The sequence below is a fragment of the Paroedura picta genome, chromosome 3 (assembly GCF_049243985.1).
Source record: "Paroedura picta isolate Pp20150507F chromosome 3, Ppicta_v3.0, whole genome shotgun sequence".
Classification (NCBI taxonomy): Eukaryota; Metazoa; Chordata; class Lepidosauria; order Squamata; family Gekkonidae; genus Paroedura; species Paroedura picta.
In genome coordinates this window covers 119,512,277-119,535,039 of record NC_135371.1, presented here as the reverse complement: position 1 = coordinate 119,535,039, position 22,763 = coordinate 119,512,277, and the positions used below count along the sequence as shown (strand labels likewise).

General features: G+C 42.7%; 1 protein-coding gene across 2 annotated transcripts in view; it reads right to left on the bottom strand.

Moving 5' to 3' along the window:
* Window positions 1–325: 325 nt before the first annotated feature.
* FOXK2 (forkhead box K2) overlaps window positions 326–22,763 on the bottom strand; it is a 67,865-nt gene continuing 45,427 nt past the window's right edge. Inside the window, exons 2-9 of one of the 2 annotated variants that reach the window (XM_077327454.1) lie at window positions 22,539–22,733; window positions 15,321–15,468; window positions 14,974–15,120; window positions 13,469–13,662; window positions 7,036–7,211; window positions 5,081–5,377; window positions 4,683–4,892; window positions 326–2,239 (exon numbers count right to left, since the gene is read on the bottom strand). In XM_077327454.1, the coding sequence (XP_077183569.1) occupies window positions 2,043–2,239; window positions 4,683–4,892; window positions 5,081–5,377; window positions 7,036–7,211; window positions 13,469–13,662; window positions 14,974–15,120; window positions 15,321–15,468; window positions 22,539–22,733 (1,564 nt within the window). In that variant the 3' untranslated portion in view covers window positions 326–2,042. The remainder of the gene's footprint in view (window positions 2,240–4,682; window positions 4,893–5,080; window positions 5,378–7,035; window positions 7,212–13,468; window positions 13,663–14,973; window positions 15,121–15,320; window positions 15,469–22,538; window positions 22,734–22,763) is intronic. The other variant, XM_077327455.1, reaches the window with a different exon arrangement.

Sequence of the window (22,763 nt, the reverse complement as noted above, 5' to 3'; positions counted from 1 at the left end):
TCAACTTCTGCAGTTACCTGTTTCTATGTTCTCTCTACTTAGCTTACAAACTACCTGAACATAAGATATACAAGAACTTCAACGAGAATGAATAATTTTGATTGACTGGGAGTCTTTCACCAGATTTTTTTTATTCAAAAGGTTGCATTAGTGTGCCTAGCATTCATGAATCAGTAGGTTTGTATCCAAGTCCCCCCCCTCAATTATCCGATATAGTCGCTTTTACATGAGGTGACCACAGAGCAAAAAATAGAATGCTGTAGTTAGAGAAATTAGAGTTTTACCCCTTATTATGGCTGTTATAAATTCAGCTAGTGTACAGCAATTTTTCATAATTTTTTAATATGTATTATCCGCAATGACACTGTGACAGCTCTACTGTGTGGGTTAACATGATACTTGGTACAGATTTCTTGTATTTGGTCTTCAAATAAAACAATTTCCAAAAACTGTCTAAATATAAGCCATTCCAAGCCATTTCAGTCCATCATGAAAATACAGGTGGTTCTTGAAGTAAAGGTGGAGAAGAGACATAAATAATGGTATTGCCAAAAAAGGGGGTGGGTGGGGGGAGAAAGAGGACAAATTGAAAGTTAAAGCCCAGTCTTCACCTTTAACTCACCTTAATACGTGACAAGACAGTGTGCAAATTAAGGATCTAGGAGCAGCCTTAGCTTTTTATTCCATTCAGTTCTGAAATGCAAGGTGTATTCTACTATCACAACTCTCCGGAAGTAACTTTAAAATGTTCAATTGCAGAACACACACTTTAAAAAAATCACATTTATTATATCACAGTAGCCACTGTTAGAAAACCACAATAGCTACTCTTAATGAAGACCTTAGGAGGTCTGTGTATGACATCGAAAGTTAAGGATAAACTCATCAGATTTAATCTCTACTGGTGGGGTGTTTATGCTTAAAAATATCGAATATACCTCTGACAAGATTTTTTTTCTTTTTAAAAGGACTTGTGATAAAGAATTTTCTCTTTTCTAAATGAACAGTCGGTCATTTTAAACATACACAATATTAAGCGAGACTCTTGTTTTACTTTAGACTGGAAAAATATGCCAGGGACAGTCAAAGTCAACACAAAGTAACAAACAGCAAAAGGTAGCAAGAAAGAGAAACAGGTAAGTGCAGCTCTGGTCAAATTCATAGCAGTTCTTTACGTCAGTTAACGGCTCATTTACACTGTAATTTCTAATCAGTTACATGCAAGCCCAAAGAAGCATTTGATCACTACACAAGGTAATAAAATTTGATTAAATTTATCAGGCAACTGCTAAAATATGAAAATTTGCAGATGTAACAAAGTAGCTTTATCTGAACTTTAACAGGACAAAATTAAATCATTCCATTGGTTAAAAAACCCTACATTCAGTTTTACCAAACAAAATTTCACATGAAAAGTATTGTGTGATTCCAAAGTTTCTGGAGTAGAAATGGAGTGATTTGAAATGTCAAAGACCCCATTATTTTGAAAAGAAAATGAAAGTACACATCAAAAATTTCTAATTCCACATGTGAACAACAAAATACTGCATATCTACCAACAACTGCATCGGGTAGGTCGTTATGAAAGGCTAGCTGCCAGGATGTAGGAAATGGCTCCTTGCCTCTGTTCCCTTTGAGGAATATACAATCGTTTGAAATCCAGTCATATGAAGTGCTTGTCATGCTGTATTATATACTGAGATACTCAATCCTTAAAATAATCCAATAGAGGTTTTTAAAGTTGCAGCCTTCCCCAACTTTGTATCTCTCAATGTATACAGAGTCACTTCAGAATGGCAAGGAGGAGTGTGGGGTGAGGGGTCACAGCCTCTGGAACAAGATGGTTTACAGTTTTGCTTTATTTCTTTGCTTAAGTTAGAAGTTCTAAGGCCACCTGCGTTTTTCTCAGTGCTGAAAGATGAAGTCTGATCACAGGGCCCCTTTCCCCACTGTGTGAGAACATGTTCAATGTTTTAGGTGTTTTAATGTCTCCTTTTGGCACCATGGAGCATTATTTTTAAAAGAAATATTCCTCTAAGTTCCTAGTTCTGGCTGCTTTGTTCACTCACTGCCACAGGTGGGGTGTCAACATTCACAGCAATAACTATGCTTTCCCCATCCTCTGTTTTGATACGTTTCAATTCTTGCTGTTCAGACTGGTCTCCATTCTGACGTTTTGTTGGAAGAGAAGCTGAAGCAGATGCATGGGTAGCTAACATGTGTAAGGGACTTGCAGCAGCTGTAAGAGAGTTTTAAAAAGCAAAGAGTAAACACAGGCAAATTCAAAACAAACCTTATTCCATGACAAAACATTAGCTGAGACAGCTGCATTGGTTGCTGGTTAGCTTCCGGATCAAGTTCAAGATTTTGGTTTTGACCTTTAAATTTATTATACGCAGCCTGGGTCCTACCTATCTGTGTGACCGCTTATCTTCTTATGCTCCCCGCAGAGCACTTTGGTCTGCAGGTATGAATTTGCTTCCTGGGCCCCCGGGGAAGTGTGCCTGGCCTCAACCAGGGCTTGGGCCTTTTCGGTCCTGGCTCCTACCTGGTGGAATGAGCTCCCGGAAGAGCTGAAGTCTCTGACAGAGCTCCCTAGGTTCTGCAGGGCCTGCAAGACGTAGTTCTTCCACCAGGTATTTGGTTGATGCCGGGTTGGAGACCAGGTTAATAAGATGCCCCCTCTCCCCCGGCCAACATCTGATGACATCTAAAGGAACATCACAATTGTTATCAGAAGGGCTGAGGTATTGAGGGGTTAGGGGATACATATTGTTGCTGCCATCTGTTATACTGTTTGCTGTATGGAGATTGTATTTTACTATTTTAGATGTTTAATGTAAACCACCATGAGCTGGCTGGCCCGAGAGTGGTAGTTTATAAGTCTAATTTAAATAAACAAATAAAATGATTAGAGCTACACCAGGCTGTTCCAGGTTTCATAAGTATCTGTAGCATTACCCCTAATGAAATTGCATGAGAGGAAGAATCAGAATCACCAGGGGCACAAGCAGTACATTTCCAGGGGAAGCAATGGAACTGCTTATCTGCAACTATTGACTGTAGGGTAACTATAGTCTAGAAGACTGACAGCTGTCCCTCTCCTCTCTAGAAGTAGGACCTGCATCTTCCTGCTCAATTCCATCCACTGACTTTGGGGACATCATGGCTAATAGGAACCACAGCCTAAAGACTGTGTCATCTGGGCAGTTTCTTCTTGCAAGTATGGAGGGCAGCTTTGTTTTGTCATGGGCTCTCTCCAGTCCCGTGAGAGTTCTTATTCACATGGCAGGAATAAATGATATCATATGAAGACAGAATCAAGTATAATTCTCCTGAACCTTTGTGAAACAAGGACATAATGATTTACTTGGTGGTAACTGGCAATGTCCAGGTGATTGTTATTCAGATATACACAATATACACAAAGCTGAACCATTAAGAAAACCTCATTTGGTAATGGCAAGGCCCAGCAGAGCTGAACATTAAATGCTTGTAGCAGCTGTTATGCTATATCTAATTCTGCACCATAACCTCAGGTACAGTTATGTACAAACATGGGTCAGCCCCCAAAAGAGTAACTATTATAAATTACAGGATTTCAAACAACAACACAGATCTCATTATTTGAATGACATTTTGAGGGGGAGAAAGTCACTGCCTGAACTGGGTCAGCAGATGCGAGCACTTGGGGGAGTGGCATACCTCTTAGTATGTGGAGGTATGATAGGCAGGTAAACAATAACCGTGTGATGAGATTAGGACTGAGAGCCTATGAAAGGTCCAGGATCACCCAAGCAAGCTTCCACAGCAGAGCAGGAAATCAAACCTATTATCCCAGGTTTCACTCTGACACTCTAACCACTATACCACACCAACTCTGTAAATATAAACTATGTACCCTGTATTAAAGTCAGAAAAATAGCTACAGTGTTTTAAAGAACTTTATTTTTAGGGCTTTGAAAAAATATACATCTAGATTAAGGTAAAAAAAAGGTAAAGGTATTCCCTGTGCAAGCACCGGGTCATGTCTGACCCTTGGGGTGACGCCCTCTAGCGTTTTCATGGCAGACTCAATATGGGGTGGTTTTCCAGTGCCTTGCCCAGTCATTACCAGGGTACTCATTTTACCGACCTCGGGTACTCATTTTACCGACCTCGGAAGGACGGAAGGCTGAGTCAACCTTGAGCAGGCTGCTGGGATTGAACTCCCAGCCTCACGGGCAGAGCTTTCAGACTGCATGTCTGCTGCCTTACCATTCTGCACCATTTAGATTAAGGTAGATCTTAAAATATTTAGGAAGAGTAAGGATTAACAATAGGCTACAGGTAACTGCTTTAGCCACATACAAGACTTTGAAGATATTCAAGGGGTTGAACATTTTTCCTTTGAAAACATTACTAGTTCAGTTTCAAAACAAGGTGCTATGAAGAATGGGGTGCTGTTCTTCAAACCAAAGGCCTTCCGGGGAAGGCAAATTAGCTGGGTGGCTCTCTGAATCCCCACTCAAGTTCCTAAGTTACCATGAAAGAGCAAGATCCAGGGACTGATCCTTAATATACCAGTTTACAGCAAGTAAGGGACCTAAATATCTGGAGAAACAATAATCTACTGAAATTTGGAAACCACTCTTCCACGCAAGAAATCTGTGGCACTAAAGTTAACTATTTCAAATGCTTACCACTGTTAGCCTGACCTTGAATTGCTGTGGTGATGGGTACTATGTGTGTTCCATTTTGCGTTACAGTTTTTATTGGTAGCTGGTGTTGACCTAGAGGTGTTTGTTGCACTATGGTAACCGTCTGTAGGGGTGCGGTCTGAGAGGTCTGAATGATACGACTAGCAGCTCCTATAGTTGTATGGCTAACTGCAGGTATAGGTTCCACTTTAACTGGGAAAAAAGAATAAAAATCTGTTAAGTAAACAGTTCAAAGCTGAGCATCAATAAGTCAGAACAGTTTTTATCCTCAGAACTTAGTAAGAGAAATGAATGAAGAGCAAAAGAAAGAAGCTACTGCCTATGCTTGTAACAAATGAAGAGAATAAAAGAATCAATGGGAAATGGAACTAAATTCTTACCTTTCATTTCATTGTGGTCTCCATTCTCTTGAGGTTCTCCCTTGGGCTGGGCCACCACTGCTGCCTGTGTGACCACTGCTTGACCAGCTACAGTGTAAGTATTTGCTGGTGCTAATCCAGTCACGTTTGTGACAGACACAGCTGGTATTTGATGGACAACATGAACTGTTTGCACTACAGGCTGCTGGGATGTCGATGTTGTCACAGGAGTTGCAACAGTGTACGTGACAGGTTTCATAGTTTGTGGTAGCTGCCTCTGTACAGTAATTAAAACAGGTTGGCTAGATAAGGGCGATCCTATCAAAACATGGGGAAAGAAAATGGGTTACCTCATCCTCCTGCTACAGGAACATGAATAACTTGTCCCCTTGAAAGGGGAAAACCACAACAATGCTCCTTTCCCTCTACAATTTGTGCAGGGACACTAAAGGTCAATTCCTGCTAATGAGGGTGGAATTCAAATTACATAAATAAACAAACAATAATAATAATAATTCAGTCAGACTCAACATTATTATGGCTCTCTTAAGCATGCATCACAGGCAAAAAATAATTTACAAGTAGAGGACTACAACCACCACCATGAAAAACTGATTAAAAATTAACCGAAAAAATAAAACTACGCATGCAATATAAATATTGAACCAAGTGATTACATTTGATTTTCTCTCTTCAGACCTTCCTGTTTTCTGATCCCCAATGATGATGAAGTAAAAGTATATTTTTACATACCAGGCTAGAGAGTTACCTGGTTGCCTGTAGTTCAGCCTGTATATAAGCTTCATGAGTTGCAAGTTGTAACATGGAACTATGCTTTTAAAAGTTGACACCATTTGGTATCCTGTAAACCTTCCTGGCACCCTATAAATTCTGTACATTTTAGCAAACATTTTCTGCTGTGGATTCAGTGGCTTACAGCCCTATGAACACTTACTTGCTTGTGTAAAATCAGTAGCAGTAGACCATGCAGTTCATAATGCAGCTCCTACACATGACCATACAGTTACTCCCAATACTGGGACAATGCTGACTCAGGAAAAATCTGCATTGTAAACTTCTTTTGCATGGTCCAAAGCTTCCAGCAATATCCCAAAAAACGTAGTAACCATCCAGAAGAAGAAGAAGAGTTGGTTCTTATATGCTGCTTTTCTCTACCCGAAGGAGGCTCAAAGCGGCTTACAGTCGCCTTCCCTTTCCTCTCCCCACAACAGACACCCTGTGGGGTAGGTGAGGCTGAGAGAGCACTGATATCACTGCTCGGTCAGAACAGTTTTATGAGTGCCGTGGCGAGCCCAAGGCCACCCAGCTGGCTGCATATGGGGGAGCACAGAATCGAACTCAGCATGCCAGATTAGAAGTCTGCACTCCTAACCACTACACCAAACTGGCTCTCCAGTTAGGAAATTTCAGAATGGGTCCTTAATAATTTCCAAATGACAAGCCCATCTCACCCCCATCTTGTTTAACTTGGACCACCACCAGAAGGTTATTAGCCTTTTAGAAGATCTATTTCCATTTTTAACATATATAATGGATATTATATAATACGTGGAGAACAAATGATACTCACGGGGGGTGGGGGTAGTCTTTTGCTTCCATTGTCATCATTGCCAGACCTAGTTCCCTCATTGTCTCCTCAGAGGTGTGTGTGTGTGTGTGTGTGTGGGGGGGGGGGAGTGGTGACTGCTGCACCTGCCCAACCAACTCCTGGGCTACCAGCTCAGGGGAGGCTCTTCTTATTTTGGGAAGGATTTTAGATTCTCCAATATATTTTTTAAAATATTTCAGATTTTCTGTTAACCTGGGGGTCCTTCAAATTTGCAGAAAAGTCTTTTTAGCATCAGTGTGGCCCTGATTTGGGGATTTAAATATCTGCAGATGGAGGCCAGACTTCATTATTAGATATATAGAGCCTATTATTATAGAAGTAGATAAGCACTGTATGAAAATTTCACCTGGTGCACTCTGTGCAAATCGTGCCTCTTGTATCACTGCTAGCTTTGGCTGGATAGTGCTTGGCTCAGGCTCCATTGGAACAGGAGAGCCTTCCCTTGACAGGCTCTCTGGGGTCTGTACACCACTTGAGTGAGCAGACAGGACTCCCGAATGGTTAGGAGAAGCTGGGGCACTTCTGCAAGCAAAGAACAGAAGAAGACATTTTTAAGACAGAAGTGGTGATTTAGACAAACAACCTGCCTCAAAAATTATGTGGCAGATCTACTTTCCACAAGGAGGAGCTCTTTGACCAAGGCTTCAAACAAATGTTTTTGCACTAAATTAATGGCAGAGAGACTTCAAAAGACAGACTAGGCAGTTGGGCTAGCAGGTGAGAAATTGGGGGAGAGGGAGGAGTGAAAATTAACCAGTTTTTCAGTAACAAAGATGTGTTCCCTGTAGATTCATTAGATACAGAACTTCTTCAAGTATCTCCTTCTCCTTAAGGTAGTACTATTTTGGTTCTTGTTTCGTCTACTGTCCTTTGTTTTCTCAGTATTTCTGTCTCTCAAAATACCAGATATTTATGAGCTGAACTGCTACCTTGATTTTAACAGTATCAGAACATGCATTTTCTCACAAAATTCATTGTATAAAAATATGTGCCTCCTGAGGAGTTCTCCTGTTAAGAGATTACTAACTTTTAAAAACATAATTTAAACCAAACCCTATACATTATACTTAATATATGCTGAAATAGATGACTATTAAATCCAGTTTCAAAACACTTGCATAGCTCAAGCCTTCATCTAATATAACCGCATATACATAGCTATTTGCAAGCCAACAGAAATAAGCATCAAATATGGAGGACTCTACTTCAGGGTCAAGATACATCACCAGACAGTATTCTAAATGAATTAATTTAAGCTGGAGTTTTGTCCCATTTTAATCTTGTGCAAACAACACACAACAGATCAGAAGGTCACCAAATACAAATTCATGGCTTTAGGTTTTACTTTATATATTTAGCCACCTACCAATAGGCAGAGCAATCAGGGAGTGGGAACGAAAACAGGACTGACTGACCCTCAAACTGGCATATGCTGTTGGTGGCAATGGACAGTGCTGTTCCACTGGGTCATGCCACTGGCTCAACCATGCAAGCCTCTACATCGGCACAAATATAAGCATGCCAAGGGGCAGGATAGGAGTCAGTAAGCTCCCTAAGCAGTTCCAGCCTGGGAACGTCCCCTGAAGCAGGTGCATATTTGTGCCCTCAACAATGGTGGTCCAGTCCATTGGTGTGCCCCCAACAGCCTGAGTATCTTAAGATCCCAATCAAGAGTGTACCCAATCACTGCGGCACCCACATGTGGCCCCACACCCTCCTCAGACACAATGATGGGTCGCCTCACTCTACAAATGGCCCTGCTAGTTCTTGCCACAACTTCGAAAGTAGGGTTGTGCAGCACAGGACACTGCCAGGCAGCTCCCAACCATGCAGGCTTAGAGCAAGCATGTACCCTCATTGGTGGCAAGAAACATGGACACAGGGCACCTGGCATTCTTGGGAGAGAATCTGGGAAGAAGAGAGCACTAGCAAAGTCCACACTCCATGCCAGATCTCTTCCTGATATCTGACTCTATAGGATCCAAAGCCCATCTCACAAGATCATAAGGAGCAGCAATGTACCAACAGGTAAGCCACAAATAATGATCCCTGCCCCTCTGGGCAAAACCAACAGTATGATGGGGATGCTGACGACCCTGGAAGCTGAGCAGGAGGAGGTGCTTCCCCAGGCATGTAGGGAGCCAGCACATCAGGTAACCTGGCAAGTTGGACACTTCACGATACAGCTGCTGAGGGAGGAAGCTGCACACCCCTCCCAGCATTCATCACCTGAACTCTGTGTTCCCCTTGAACCAATAATCTGGACGGCCCACACTTACCGCAAGGCTGAGTGAAGAATGCCTCCACAAGAATGCCTCCACAAGATTTCTTTCCCTTGGAGGTGCAGCATGGAGGCCACCTAAGGGCGTTCCCTAAGACAGGGGTAGTCAACCGGTGGTCCTCCAGATGTCCATGGACTACAATTCCCATGAGCCCCCTGCCAGCATTTTCTGGCAGGGGCTCATGGGAATTGTCGTCCATGGACATCTGGAGGACCACAGGTTGACTACCCCTGCCCTAAGGCATGGAGGCTGTGGATGCCCTGAATCCCAGGACCACTGGCTCCCCTGTAGTGCTGGCCAGATATGCACCAGGAGCTGTCCAAGAGGCATGCTGGTGTATATTCATAGGACTGCTGTCACTACCCAGTGGTGCTGATTCTATAGGAAGAGCCATTTCAGGAGCTGCTGACTAGAGATCCCTCCATGTACCCATTCAACACTTAGAACCACACCTGTATGCCTGCCTATGCAGCTTTACTCCTGGCCATATCCCAGGGCATCAATCCAGCACCATCTTGGCTGTCCGGGCCACAGCAAGCCTGTACCTGCCCCCCAAGCCACCAAACAGAGTAAAGTCTGACAAGGAGCAGATGGGGGTGCTGGGAAATGAACTGGAAAAGCTGGCAGGTTTATCAACCATCTAATGCCATGGCCTCCTATCCCCCCCCCCCAAGCCAATAATCTCAATCCTGGGTTTTGACATCACCATGGCACCCCTGTGGTCTCACAGTATCACCTTCTGATAGACACCCTAGCCTATTGGGTGGTAGGCAGTACATGAGTTCCAAGAGGTGGCCTGTCACTTTCTACTGGCCCGGGGGGGAAGGCCATCTCAGCACTGGCTGCCTCCCTTGGGATGTTGTACTTCCAGATGTATTACCACATACGCTTCCACAGCATTTGTTCCTGAGGTCCTGGTGCACAGAAGCCCAAAATGACAGCATGGGTTTCCCTCCTCTGACCCAAGAGCTCTCCACCATGGTTGCCCAAGGGGGTGGCAAGACATGCTGGCACAGGTCAATGTTGTGGTGCTTGACAGACAGTGTATCTGCTTGTAGGATGCACCGTCCTGGACAGCATCAACAGACAGAGCAGGGGGATACCCATGGTCACTTAGAGAGCTGTCAGGCTGCCAGATACATGCTGTGTCCCCTCTGAGCTAGGAGAAGCTGGAGAGCAACCAAGGGGCACAGATAGAGGCTCAACCAGGAGAGCTGGAAAAGCCAGTTGCCAAGCCAGAAGTACCAACAGAAACCTCTTCGTCCAGCAGCCAGCCCTGCTCAGAACCAGCTGCTAGTGAAATCAGCCTGACAGCTCTCCTGATAGCCCATTCCACAACAACTGTGGGCTGCTGCCACCAGCAATGAACTATCAGCATGTAGAAGGAGTGCCTGCATGTGGTCTTGCTGGCAATTAGTAGAACAGGGAGTGTGTTTGGAGGATGAGAGCTAGAATCTCTGGCATCATTCTTATAAGGGGAACTGAGACCTTGGGCTTGTGTGGACGCAAATGTGTGCAATGCTCACGCCAACGCCCACCTTGCTTGATCACTGCTTGAAATCCTGCCAGACTTCTTGGACATCCTGACCTTGGACCATTCACTTCAGATCTTGCTTGTTGGTATTACTGTACCTGTGGCTTTCTGACCTGGCCTTGCTGATTAATCTTCGAACTCTCCCACTTCGAGCACACTGAATTGCTGTTGACACCCAATACCTATGGCTGAGTCTGACACAAGTACACCATGCCAGGCACAGCAACCCAGGAGTAAACCCATGCTGTGTGTTAAGGCAGCCACGTGCCGGTTCAGGCCTGGGAACTTTGCTCTGAGGTCTGTAAAGAAGCTCAGGTGATCACAGGAGGGCTAGACATTCAGTCTATAGATGTGGTGGCAGTGACAATAGACCTGGGGATCCTCCCAGGGGCTATCAGGGCAATGTGTCCACTGTCCTGAGCATAATGGGGAAAGTGCCAAATTCTGCTAACCCGGCCTTGATTGGCGTGGACTCATTGTATTTCATGGGGAAGCAGACATGCTCCTGGAGGTGCAGAAGCATGGCATCTATGAAGGTACTCAGGCAACAGTTTGCCAAGTACTGGGACGCCTTTAGAGGAAGCTGAGGGACAGTAGGATTTTCTGCCAAGACAGAAATGGCACAGGGGATTTTCCCATGGAGGGTTGGACTGAACTGCTCACAGAGTGCCTGGATAGGCACCTGGTCCAAGCAGAATTGATCCACGAAGGTGCTGTCTTTAAGTCAAAGGATGCTGATTCACTCCAGATTGTCGCATGCAACACCTCCTCCATGCTGCCACACCACCCAGATGAAGAGGTGGGAATAAGTGAATGTGAAACACTACAAGAATCCAAGGAAGGGGCAGGAGGGAATACCTACCTGGATGTGCCAGGCTTGAGCCTGCAGGGAAAGGGAGCAGTAACAAAAGGGAAGGAGGGGAAATAGAGGCAGAATTTTCCTTTGGTGGACAAGTGCCCATGTATGTGACCTATTCCCAGAGTGTGTGCTCCATTGCCCCCCCCCCCACACACACACAGCTGCAAATATTTTCTGGATGGTAATGGCATGGGAAAGGAGGGCAGAGCAGGCCAGGGATTTGCGCATCTTCTAAAAGTGCACAGGTGGCATGGCTGCTGGAACATCTGGTGATAGGGACAGCCTTCGCCAGCCCAACTGGATTGAGGTTGAAAAGGGGCTGTTGCACAGCTTGGTTGTCAAGCATGTGAGTGTCGCTCTGGCCATTGCCAGGAATACCTTTGCAACCTTCCAGCATCGTACTTACTTATGTATGGTGGTAGAACAAGTGTCGGATGGAAAATGCCCAACATGAAGTGATGGAATGATTTCTTTGGCTTTGCTAGGAAATGTGTTAGCACTTCATGGCGAAAGGTAGTTCATACAACCAGGAAGTGGAGGAAGGTCTGTGGGATGCGTAGACCATCTTGTGGTCACTGATTCCCAATCATTGTGACTGGCCATGGAGTTGAGATTCTCTGAGGTGAACATCATAGCTCCCCCCCCCTCAACATCTAGCTACTGGTGATGGGGCTGGCCATGACTGACATTCCCATTGTCACAGACACTCTCCCTTCACCTTGCAGGTAACACATAGGGCACAGGAGCAAGCACAAGCCCATCCTCCAAGGGTGGCGATGAGGTAGCTGTGTCCAAGTTCCCTTTCCCAGGCAGCTTGGTGTAATCTCCTGGTCTATATACAGAGAATGACTCTCACTACCATACCCCCATCCCTGCTACCAGGGTGTTTGAATGACAACCCCAGGACATCTTGAGAAGGGTGCTGCTCCTACATGTCTAGCAATAAGGACACAGAGTTCAATGGTCGAGACTCCAGGGTGGGAGGCTGGAAGAGGTAAGGAAGCATTGACAGCAAGAGGTTGGGAGTTCCCATCAAATGACTGCAATATCTCCCCCACCTCCCCAGGTGTCTACTCCCTGACAATTGCTACTGATATGGTCAGCAGGCTAGGTACCTTGACGCCAAGGAGCACACAGCGATGATAGCCTCCCTGGTTCTGTAGACCCTAAGCATCCTAGGCTCTCCAGTCTCAATACGGGGGGGGGGGGGGCTTACAGAGATGGTGGACTTGATGGCATTGGATGCCAGTGTTACTGGCATGAATGACAGAGGGGAAAGCCCTGGGGCTACCAGCTTAGGAATCACAGCTGCTGCTCAATGGGGGGGGGGGGCTGGTATTGCCCATTGAACTCACCCTGTCGTCCATGTGGACAGAAATTTAGCAGGAGTGGGGGGGCTCTATGGTCAGAGGTGCAAGCATTGCAGCATGTGACCACTGGTGCCAGGTACCCACTCTTGAAGCTAGTTTTTAGACCCATATGTACAAGCATATGTATACAGAAAACTTAAGAAGTATCTCAAGTTATGGAAGAACAAAACTAAAAAAAATCAAAACACACAACCAAAAAACCCAGCCAAAAGCTTGTTGTGTGCAGCACTCATTAAATACCACTGTTTTAGCTGGGGATCTTTTAATTATTATTGCAAGCCTCCTTAAACTAAGAGGAAAGGTGGGATATAAATATAAATATAAAATATAAATATATAAATATATATATTATTTAATATATAAATAAGATACAAGCAAGAAGGATTTAGAAAAATAAGAAATGCAGTGCATCCCCTCCTTCAAAAGGACCACAACTAGAAAAGGAGCCAATCTCACTTGGGAAAAGAGTTCCCCAAATTTGGCAATCAGATCCTGAGCATGAAGCAAAAACATAGCCCACCTTAAAGGAAATGCTAATGGCTCTTTAGTGGAAGCCAATCACCTTCAATATCCTTTCTTCATTTGGAAAGCTGCCTTCATCATCACAACAAACTTTCCATTACCAATACTGCTATTAATTTAAGAAGTACTGTGTTTATCCCAGGCCCAGCAAAGCTTGTCATATACTTAAGCCAACGTATCTAAAAGAGTAGTACCCAATTTTGTTTCCTTACCTAGAAGACAGAGGTCCCAGTGGGGTTCTAAAGCAAGGTACTCCCCTTGGCCGCCTTTTTCTAAAAGCCTGCTCTATCAATTTGCTTTCAGAGGCCGGGTCTATCCTCCAGAAGGAGCCTTTGCCTGGTTCTTCCTGGGAACGTGGTACTTTGATGAAATAACGATTCAGAGAGAGGTTGTGACGTATTGAATTCTATGGGATGTAAGAGATAATGTGGTAATTATCAGTCTCTTCAGCACCAAGCTGGAATGATCTCTTATGAGATCAGACTCCAGCTAGCACAGTCTCATTGGCAATACAAGCAGTTGTAAATCATACTTCATTTTCCCAGGGGGAAGGAGAATATAAGTGTACAAAAATCTGACACAATATAGCCCCACAAACACCCTTTGCCATCATGTCTCAACATTTCAGCACCTACACACACTTTGAGGTCTCAATTCCATTTCTCTTCTAATTGTCTCTTGGTTAGAATACTTCAAAATTTTGTTCTGTTCCCCATGTTTTATATGACAGAACAACATTCACCTTACTAAGTGTTTTCACCAGTATTAAACCTGTTTCTCAAGCTCTCTCCCTAAGTACAATTGTCTTTTCCCTAAAGACATCTATTCCTATCTATACCTGCACTGTCCCCATGGCCTTGTCCCACTTTATTATTCATTTTATTTTATATATAGATATAGATGTCGTGATGCCTTTGTGGGGTTTTTTTCAGAATCAAAAATGAAAAAGGATATTCTTACTAAGCTTTCAGTATAATTTCAAGAAAAAAAACCTTGAAAATACAGACAACTTATGCTACAGGTTTTAAAAGGACAGCCATGGACTCTGATAGTGAGAAAGTCTTCACTGAAATGTTCTTTTCCTTAGTTTTTTATTGCCTGCCAGAAATGCCTCATTTCTTCTCTCATCTCCTGCATTACTCCACTCTGTGCTGGGAAGTCCCGTTTTCTGAAACATCCCAGTAGTCACCAGGCTACATTAAGGTATCACAAAACTTTCAATTGGTTTTACTGTATAAGGAGCAAAACTTTTCAGATGGGAGTTAGCACAGAGTTCTTTATCCATGCTACAGGGGAAGATGGTATATAAATGTAATAAATAATATTACATAAATACATAAACAAGATAGTTGTGTTTAATCTTTATTGTGAACACAACTGATTAATTTATTAATGAAAATCTTTAATAAAATTATTTTAAAAAATAGATATCCAGCGTTTTATAACTTCCTGCCCATTCTTTCCCCATGGCCTGCTGCCACCATAGAGGTCATTTTACTGACGTTACCCTGTGAAGAGTAACATTTGTTTAGTAGAAAGATTCCAGGGAACAAGATCAGTTCTACATAGAAAATTCTTGCAACAACATTTGATTGTAAAAGCCTATCTAAAACCTGTTTTACAAGCAATGCAATATAACCATAACTAGGAGGAGAAAGGCCTGTTTAGGTATTCTGCCATAGATTTTAAAAAAAATCTGTTTAAAACAATGTTTTACCTGCCAGCCCTTGTCTGCTGTCCTGTAGTAAGGATAGTTTTTAGTGATGTGCGTATAAATTCCATTTAGTGTGAGTTGCTTATCAGGTGCCATTGTAATTGCTTGTACTATTAGTTGTGCATAGGAATAAGGGGGCTTTGAGTCATCCTATAAAAAAGAGATTATATTATTTGCATAATACAAGTTTTATACAACATCAATTGTGCATCTTAAGAGTTAAGGCAAGCCTTCCATTCTTGATAAGTCAAACTTAGTTTTATATTTTTCAACAGATACATTTCCATTATTATAATACTGAATAAATCACAGATTTATTTGCTTAGCCTAGATTCTAATCAAAATTTTACCTTTGGGCTATCTCCCCCTGATGCTTCTTTGTCATTTTCTGACTGTGAATTGTCAGCCATTAGATGCAGGTCAGATGGTATTACACGACCCATTTTGTACCCTGAAGAGCCTGCACCACGGGGGCTAGATGGGCAGGAATTTGCAGCACTGTGGAATAGAAAGAGAGAAACTTATGACTCTGTCACAGCATATATCATCATCCTATTATACATCTAACTGCCCTTGTTGCAACAGCAATATAAAAACCAATTCAACAGCACATAATTAAAAGATCTGTAACAACTTCCACTGTAATTCTTGTAGATCAACATCATTCAGTGTTTTGATCCTTAGCAGTTGCTGAAATATCCTTTCATATGGATAATCCCCTCTTTCTTCTAAAGAGAGTTTTTAGCTAATGTATGGATTATAGTATGCTGAAATAACTGCACTGGCTATCCATTTATTTCCTGGCACAATTCAAAATGCTGGATCTTACCCTGAAGACCCTGAATATTTTGAGGCCAGAATGCTGTATGAACTATCTCCTCCCAAGTATCCAGCCTGCTGGTTAACATCTGCCTCTCAAGCCTTGCTCTCCATGCCCCTCCTTTCAGAAGTGAGGCAGATGGCAACTAGGGACAGGGTATGACACCTCAACTCTAAGACACTGTCTCGAGGCTTACATAATACCTACTTTAGTTTCTTTTAAGTCCCAAGTCAAAATATATCTTTTTATGCAGCCTTTTAATTAGGGTTTGTATTTTACCAGTAATTTTAAATGATCCAATTCCGATTTATGGATATTTTTCAAGCTGTTTATGTCCTATGCTTGTTTTTAATATTGTGGCATGGTTTTAAATATAAGCAGCCTCAAGCACGCAGAGAAATACTAAATAAATAAGTAATAAATAAATATTGTGTTCACTGATTCAAGCTACTCTAAAAGAACTTACATGTAAATAATCCTAGAACTCACTTCATCAAAGACTAATTGTTTTGTTTCAGAATGCAGTGGTACTTCTGGGAATGGTGCCTTAGGCCAACGTGGAAAGCACTGTTCTACATCAAAATCTACAACAGACTGGGGTAGGAGTTGGGAGTGATGAAAATACAAGAAAAACTTGCCTTATGAATTAAAAAGTAATCCAAGCTCAGCCAAATGAAAACAGCAACGAAATTGGCATACTTGATTTAGTTGGTTAAGGAAACTAACTAGGGAACCAAAACCAACAATATTTGCTGAATCAGTCCTGTATTCTACGGCAAAGCACTTGAAAGATATAAAGACTAAAACTGGTGCCTTACTGATATCCCTGATTAGAAACTTCTACATTCCAAACAAGAAGCCAAAGGGGAGGGGACGACAAAAACGTCAGGGAGGGAGCATTAAGGAACTATTTACCAATATAGACAGTGGTGAATGGCATGTAGAAAGAGGAATAAATTGACAATAAGGTTGTATCCCATAACAATTATATGTAAATAACTACACTGATTGCAAGGATACCGAAGGTGTGTGACAGAGACCACAACTGCATCCTTAGGAAAGCAAGCATTTGTTCAAAAGATTTGGAGATACTGGTATCGGGGATTCACCAATACTATTCATTATTAACAAAAGAGCAGCCACTAAATCCACTAAAGCTAGGGTAGTAAAAACAGATCAATCCTGAATGTCTATTTCAAAAAATCTAGTTATCCAAGTCACTCATTGTGCTCCTAGGTTGTATGTGTATAGAATCTATAGTGAGAGGGAACTGGCAAAAATAATGATCTTCTCCTCTGTGAGAGGACGACATCTTTGACAATAACTCCACATTTTTAACTGATCTTTGCAGTGTCTTTGCACCTGAGGCCTGCAATGCTACCCCAACATATTTAAATTGGTTATTTGTTTTAACTGCTTCCCTTGTAACTCCCAATATCTATTTTGGGGGTGGATCACTAGGCTATTTGTGTACTTAAAGCCAAAAGCTTCTAAAATATACAACTACTTTATAAAAGTCAAAAATTGTGGAAGTTATTTACCAAGCCTTAAAAGGTTTATGAAACTCCCCCCCCCCACTTTAATAATAAACTCACAGTGTCCATGTAATGATCAGACACCTATTGTTCTATTCTCAATCTGGTTTTCAACAACAGCAAAGGGTGCTCAATAAGGCTGTCATCCAATCAGTGGTATTCTTCGCATAAGTTTTAATATTAAAAACTGTGTAGAACAAACACACTATTTGTAGATAAGATGTTGCCGAAGATGTTGCCGAAGACAGCACTTCAGAATAAGCATTCCCTCCCTAAAAGAAGAGGGAATATCTCCATGACACTAACAGCTGTAGGCTGCAGATTTGAAGTATTTATCTTAAATATCTGTATTTTTCAAAAAAGTTAAGGTAAAGGTATCCCCTTATGCAAGCACCGGGTCATGTCTGACCCTTGGGGTGACGCCTCTAGCGTTTTCTTGGCAGACTCAATACGGGGTGGTTTGCCAGTGCCTTCCCCAGTCATAACCATTTACCCCCCAACAAGCTGGGTACTCACTTTACCGACCTCGGAAGGATGGAAGGCTGAGTCAACCTTGAGCCGGCTGCTGGGATTGAACTCCCAGCCTCATGGGCAGAGCTTTCAGACTGCATGTCTGCTGCCTTACCACTCTGCGCCACAAGAGGCTCTTTCAAAAAAGTTAGCGTTACCCAATGATTAGGGACACTTCTTTTGTCAACTCAAATAAATTCAGTCGAGGTACAGAGATTCAATTACAGAGTTCCACTCACAACTAGCACTGAGGGGGAAAAAGGCTTTAGGGAAAAACTGTAAAAGACTGATTTACATTTACTATTTATTTATTTAATTAATTGCATACGAGTAAGACAATTCTAATTAATTAGTTTTATGACACAGACAAAAAAAATTCCTTACTATTAAGTGCTCTGAGTTCCTTTGGTAGGATAAAGTGGCATATAAATACTTACATGAAGTAAAAGTGCAATGGAAATATTAGTATTTTCCTCTGCTTTGTTCATATCAACCTACAGCATAATATGCAGAAGTTCTAATCATATCTCCCAGGAGAGAGCTATCTATGGTTACAATTGCTTCACTTGGGAAATGCTGTTTACCTTTTGTTCCGGTAGGAAAGGACATTGATAAAACGGTTTTGCTACCCAAACCTCCAATGCAGTTAATTTAAACCAGAAAAGGCTAGATATGCTTAACCAAGAAATACTGATATTTTACATCATATTAAAGCTCCCAATAGGTGATAAAATATGCACAAAAGGGTTAAAAAAAAACCCGTCCAGAGCACTGTACAGTTTATTTCCATTCATCATGTCATATTGTGTGCCAGTCCGGACAGTTCTTGGAAAAAGCTTTATGGGGGGGGGGGGGCGGTCTACTACTAAAGGAGGGAAGAAAGCTAAAAGACACCAACAAATACACTCTGTATATGTAGTCTTTACATACTCTCCAATTTCTAATCCTATTAAAAAGTAATAACTGTCACCGGTTTTATTACCATGGAAAGGTGTGGTCATACTGGAGGCAACAGAGCAATAAAATTGCTGAGATGCCAATTATTCTGCAAAACTTTAGATCTGTGGGTTTAAATATCACATTTTTTCATTAAACAACTGTGAGATCTGCATGACTTCAAACACAACATTCCCTCAATTCATAGTTTTACATTATTTTAAATGCAGTATATTAATAGGAAGCAATTAGATTTGGAGCAGGATTATCCTGGCCACCTCAATTATTTTTAAATTGCTATCCAGTAGTTTCTTGTATAGTACAAAAGTGATTTCAATGCACTGCAATTAGCAAACTTGTCAATTTAAATGACTTATCATTTTCCCCAAGAGTAACTTTCCTTTTAAGGACACTCATGCTTTATAATAAAACAAACAAACAAAAAACAACAACCCATGCTTATGTCTCAAATTATTTTAGGGTAAGACTCATTAACAGAAAAGCTGCTTGCCAAATCTTGTACATGAAGTACACAATTAAAATGAGGTCAAATCCCAGTACTTGCTGCAATGTTATCATATTTTGCTTTTACCACCTCTAGTTGCAGATGTGACTCACAATGCCCACCAGTGATCTTTAAGCATATGACTTCCTATAAGAAATATTACCATAAATTCAGCCTGGTAATTTAAATCTTTTCCCCCTTAGAAGCAATCACATCAAAGATACCATCTAATTTCTATTTATAATACTATCATTGAGCATATATTATGGGGAAAAAACAAATAAAAATTAAGAGCTGAACTATTATTTATTTTATTTTCTTGAATTTCTATTCTGCCCTCTCATAAAGGTCAGGGTGATTTACATAAAACGTCACGAGTACACATCATAATCTAGTGACAGCAAACATGACAGTGGTTACAAAACTGATTATAACAGTTTATAACAAAATACTAAAACAGATTCACAGTGTGACAACTCTTAACATGAACCCGTGGGAGGTCAGCATGGCTCAGATCATGGAGGGAGGTGTCTGGGGGGACCAGCAGATGTTGTTGGGTTGGCCACCCTCAACCAAATGCCTGGTGGAGGAGCTCCCTTTTACAGGCCCTTCGGAACTGTGGCCATTCAGGAAGGGTCCTACACTCTTTGGGGACCTCGTTCCACCAGGTGAGAGCCAGGACCAAGACGACTCTGGTCCTGGTTGACATCTGCTTCTTTGGGGCCAGGGATCACCAGCCAGTTGACAGTGGTGGAGCATAGGGATCTTTGGGGGGGGGTATAGGCAGAGGCGGTTTCTCAGGTACACTGGGCACAGATCACATATGGCCTTGAAGGTGATCACCAAAACCTTAAGCCTGATGCAAAATTCAACTGGGAGCCAGCAGAGTTGTTGAAGTGCAGGCTGGATGTGGGATCTCCGTGGTATATTTATGAGGATCCTGGCCGCAGCATTCTGGACCAGTTGCCATTTCCAGATCAAGGTTAAGGGCAGGCCTATGTAGAGCAAGTTGCAGAAGACGAGTCTAGAGGTGACTGTTGTGTGTATCACTGTGGCTAGGTGTTCTGGGGCAAAATACAATGCTAGTAGCTTGGCTTGATTTAGGTGGTAAAAGGCCTGCCGCACTACTCTCATGACCTGTGCCTCCATGGAGAGGGAGGGATCAAGGATTACACAAAGGTTTCTGGCAGAGTGAGCTATCGATAGCTGCACTCCGTCCAGGTTGGGCAGGTATGCTTCCTCACTTGGTCCCTTCCTACCTAGCCACAGGACCTCCATCTTTGAAGGGTTGAGCTTCAGACAACTCTGAGCCAGTCACTGCTTCCAGGCATCTTGCTAAGGATCCCAGGGGGAAACAGGGTGGCCAACCATCAGGAGAAAGCACTCAGTGTTATTTGCATATTAGTGGCATCCCAACCCAAACTTCCGCACCAGCTGAGCAAGTGGGCACATGAAGATGTTAATTAAGATAGAAGACAGCTGTCTGTGGGACTCCACATGTGAGCTGGTGATGGCTAGATACTCTTTCTCCTATTGCTGCCTTCTGTCCATGACCCCAGAGGAAGATCAGCCATTTAAGGCCTGTCCCCTGTATCCTGGCATCGGTGAGGTGGTGAGCTAAGAGCTCATGATCGACTGTGTCAAATGCTGCTGACAGAGGAGGGCCCCTATTCTTATGTCCGTTGTTCTTAGGCAAGTGGTTGACCTCATTGCTGTTAGCATCCTGTCCAGCTTAATGAGAGTCATCTGAAGTACAGTATTTGCTGGCATATAAGACTACTTCCCCCCCCCTGAAAAACATGCCTCCAAGTGGGGGGGTCGCCCTATACGCCGGGTGCACTTCAGCTGGGATAGACACAGCTGCCCATAGTGGCCCATAGTACTGTAATGTAATATAACAAACTTTATATTTGGAGTGGAAATGTTGAGGGGTCGTCTTATACGCCCAGTCGTCTTATACACCGGCAAATACGATAACTCAGTGTTCTCTCCAGAGATAGCCAAAGGGCCTCTAGTTCACTTTCTGTGTCCAAGGTTGGAGGGAGGTTGCAGCAGAGAGTTGAGATTTTGTCTGTGAAATGACTTGCGAATACCTCACAGCTAATACCTAATTGGTTATTGTTTTGGTACCCTTCATTGAAGGTGGTGAGGGACCAAACCATCCTAAACAACTGTGCTGGGTGTGAGTGCGCAGATGTGAAGGAAGTCGAGTAAAAGTTGCATTTTACTGACTTCACTGGCATCTCATAGGCTTTCATCTGCATTCTATAAGATGTTCTTGATTCTTCATCACAAGTCTTCTCACTTTAGTCTTCTCAATTCCCGTTTTTTCTGGTGGAGTTACTTGCTATACCAGGTGGCCTGCTTGAGACGCGGGCCAAGAGGATGTCTGGGAGCTATCTCACCGAAGGCAGCTAGCATTCTGTTATGCCAGTCGCTGACCAGTCCATTTATAGAAGTGTCAGAAGGCAATGGATTCCACAAAGCATTCAGGAATCCAACTGGATCCATAAGTCTCCATGGGCAAGCTAAATTTTGCTCAGTGCCCAACTGGGGGGCAGGTGGCAGCCTTGGCTAAACCTTCATTGCTAAGTGGTCTGACCATAGCACAGCACTAGCCACAACCAGATCCACATTGAACCCTGTGCTGAAAATTGCAAAAACTATCACTAAACGCATTCTAATGTGCCAAAGAAACCAAAGCAAGTTGGCTCACACAGAGTTCAAGACTTCACACACCTGTGTGCTGAGCGTCAAAGCAGAAAAACTTAGGCAACTTCAGCAGCCAAGTCTTTCCCAATTACATAATGCTGGTGAGGATGTCCAATTTCTGAAGCAAAGAGGTACACTAATAGATGGTGTTAAACCCACTAACTAATCTAGCATATACCCCTATCACTCAAAGATGCTTGTCTCTTCCTCAGAGTCTCATAAAAATTGAGGCTGCCTGAGAGGAAAGCAACTGCACAGGAGAAAGTACACGGGCAGGTATCTGGTGATTATGGGCAAGATCTAGATCCCTTCAATGAGCGCCCCTATTGCAACTTAAGAGCTGCTCCACCAATGCATTTATAGACAAGCTGTCACTATCCCATTTAGTTTACCCCTGAATAATCCTAGTATTTTGTTTAAGACTAATCTCTATCATGATCAGGTAGCCACTAAGAACATACAAGGCCGCAATTTACTCCGAGGAAGAGGTAAGTCACAAGTGAAACAATTTCAGATTAAATTCAGCAGTTCTATATTACAGTCTAAATACCTGATGGTTCCTGTGGGAGAAGGTAGAGGGCTGATCAGGTGAGCCATGTTGTCTGGAATGTTTATTGTTAGAGGAGAGATCTGGGGCTGCACAGGTTTCACAGGGGACTGTGGGGACTCCTGTTTTTCTCTTTTTTCATTGGATAAAGCTGTAAATGTTATCTTGATGTTTGTGCTAGGAAACCTGAATGTACACCTGAAAGAGGAAAAAAGGCACACATTAACT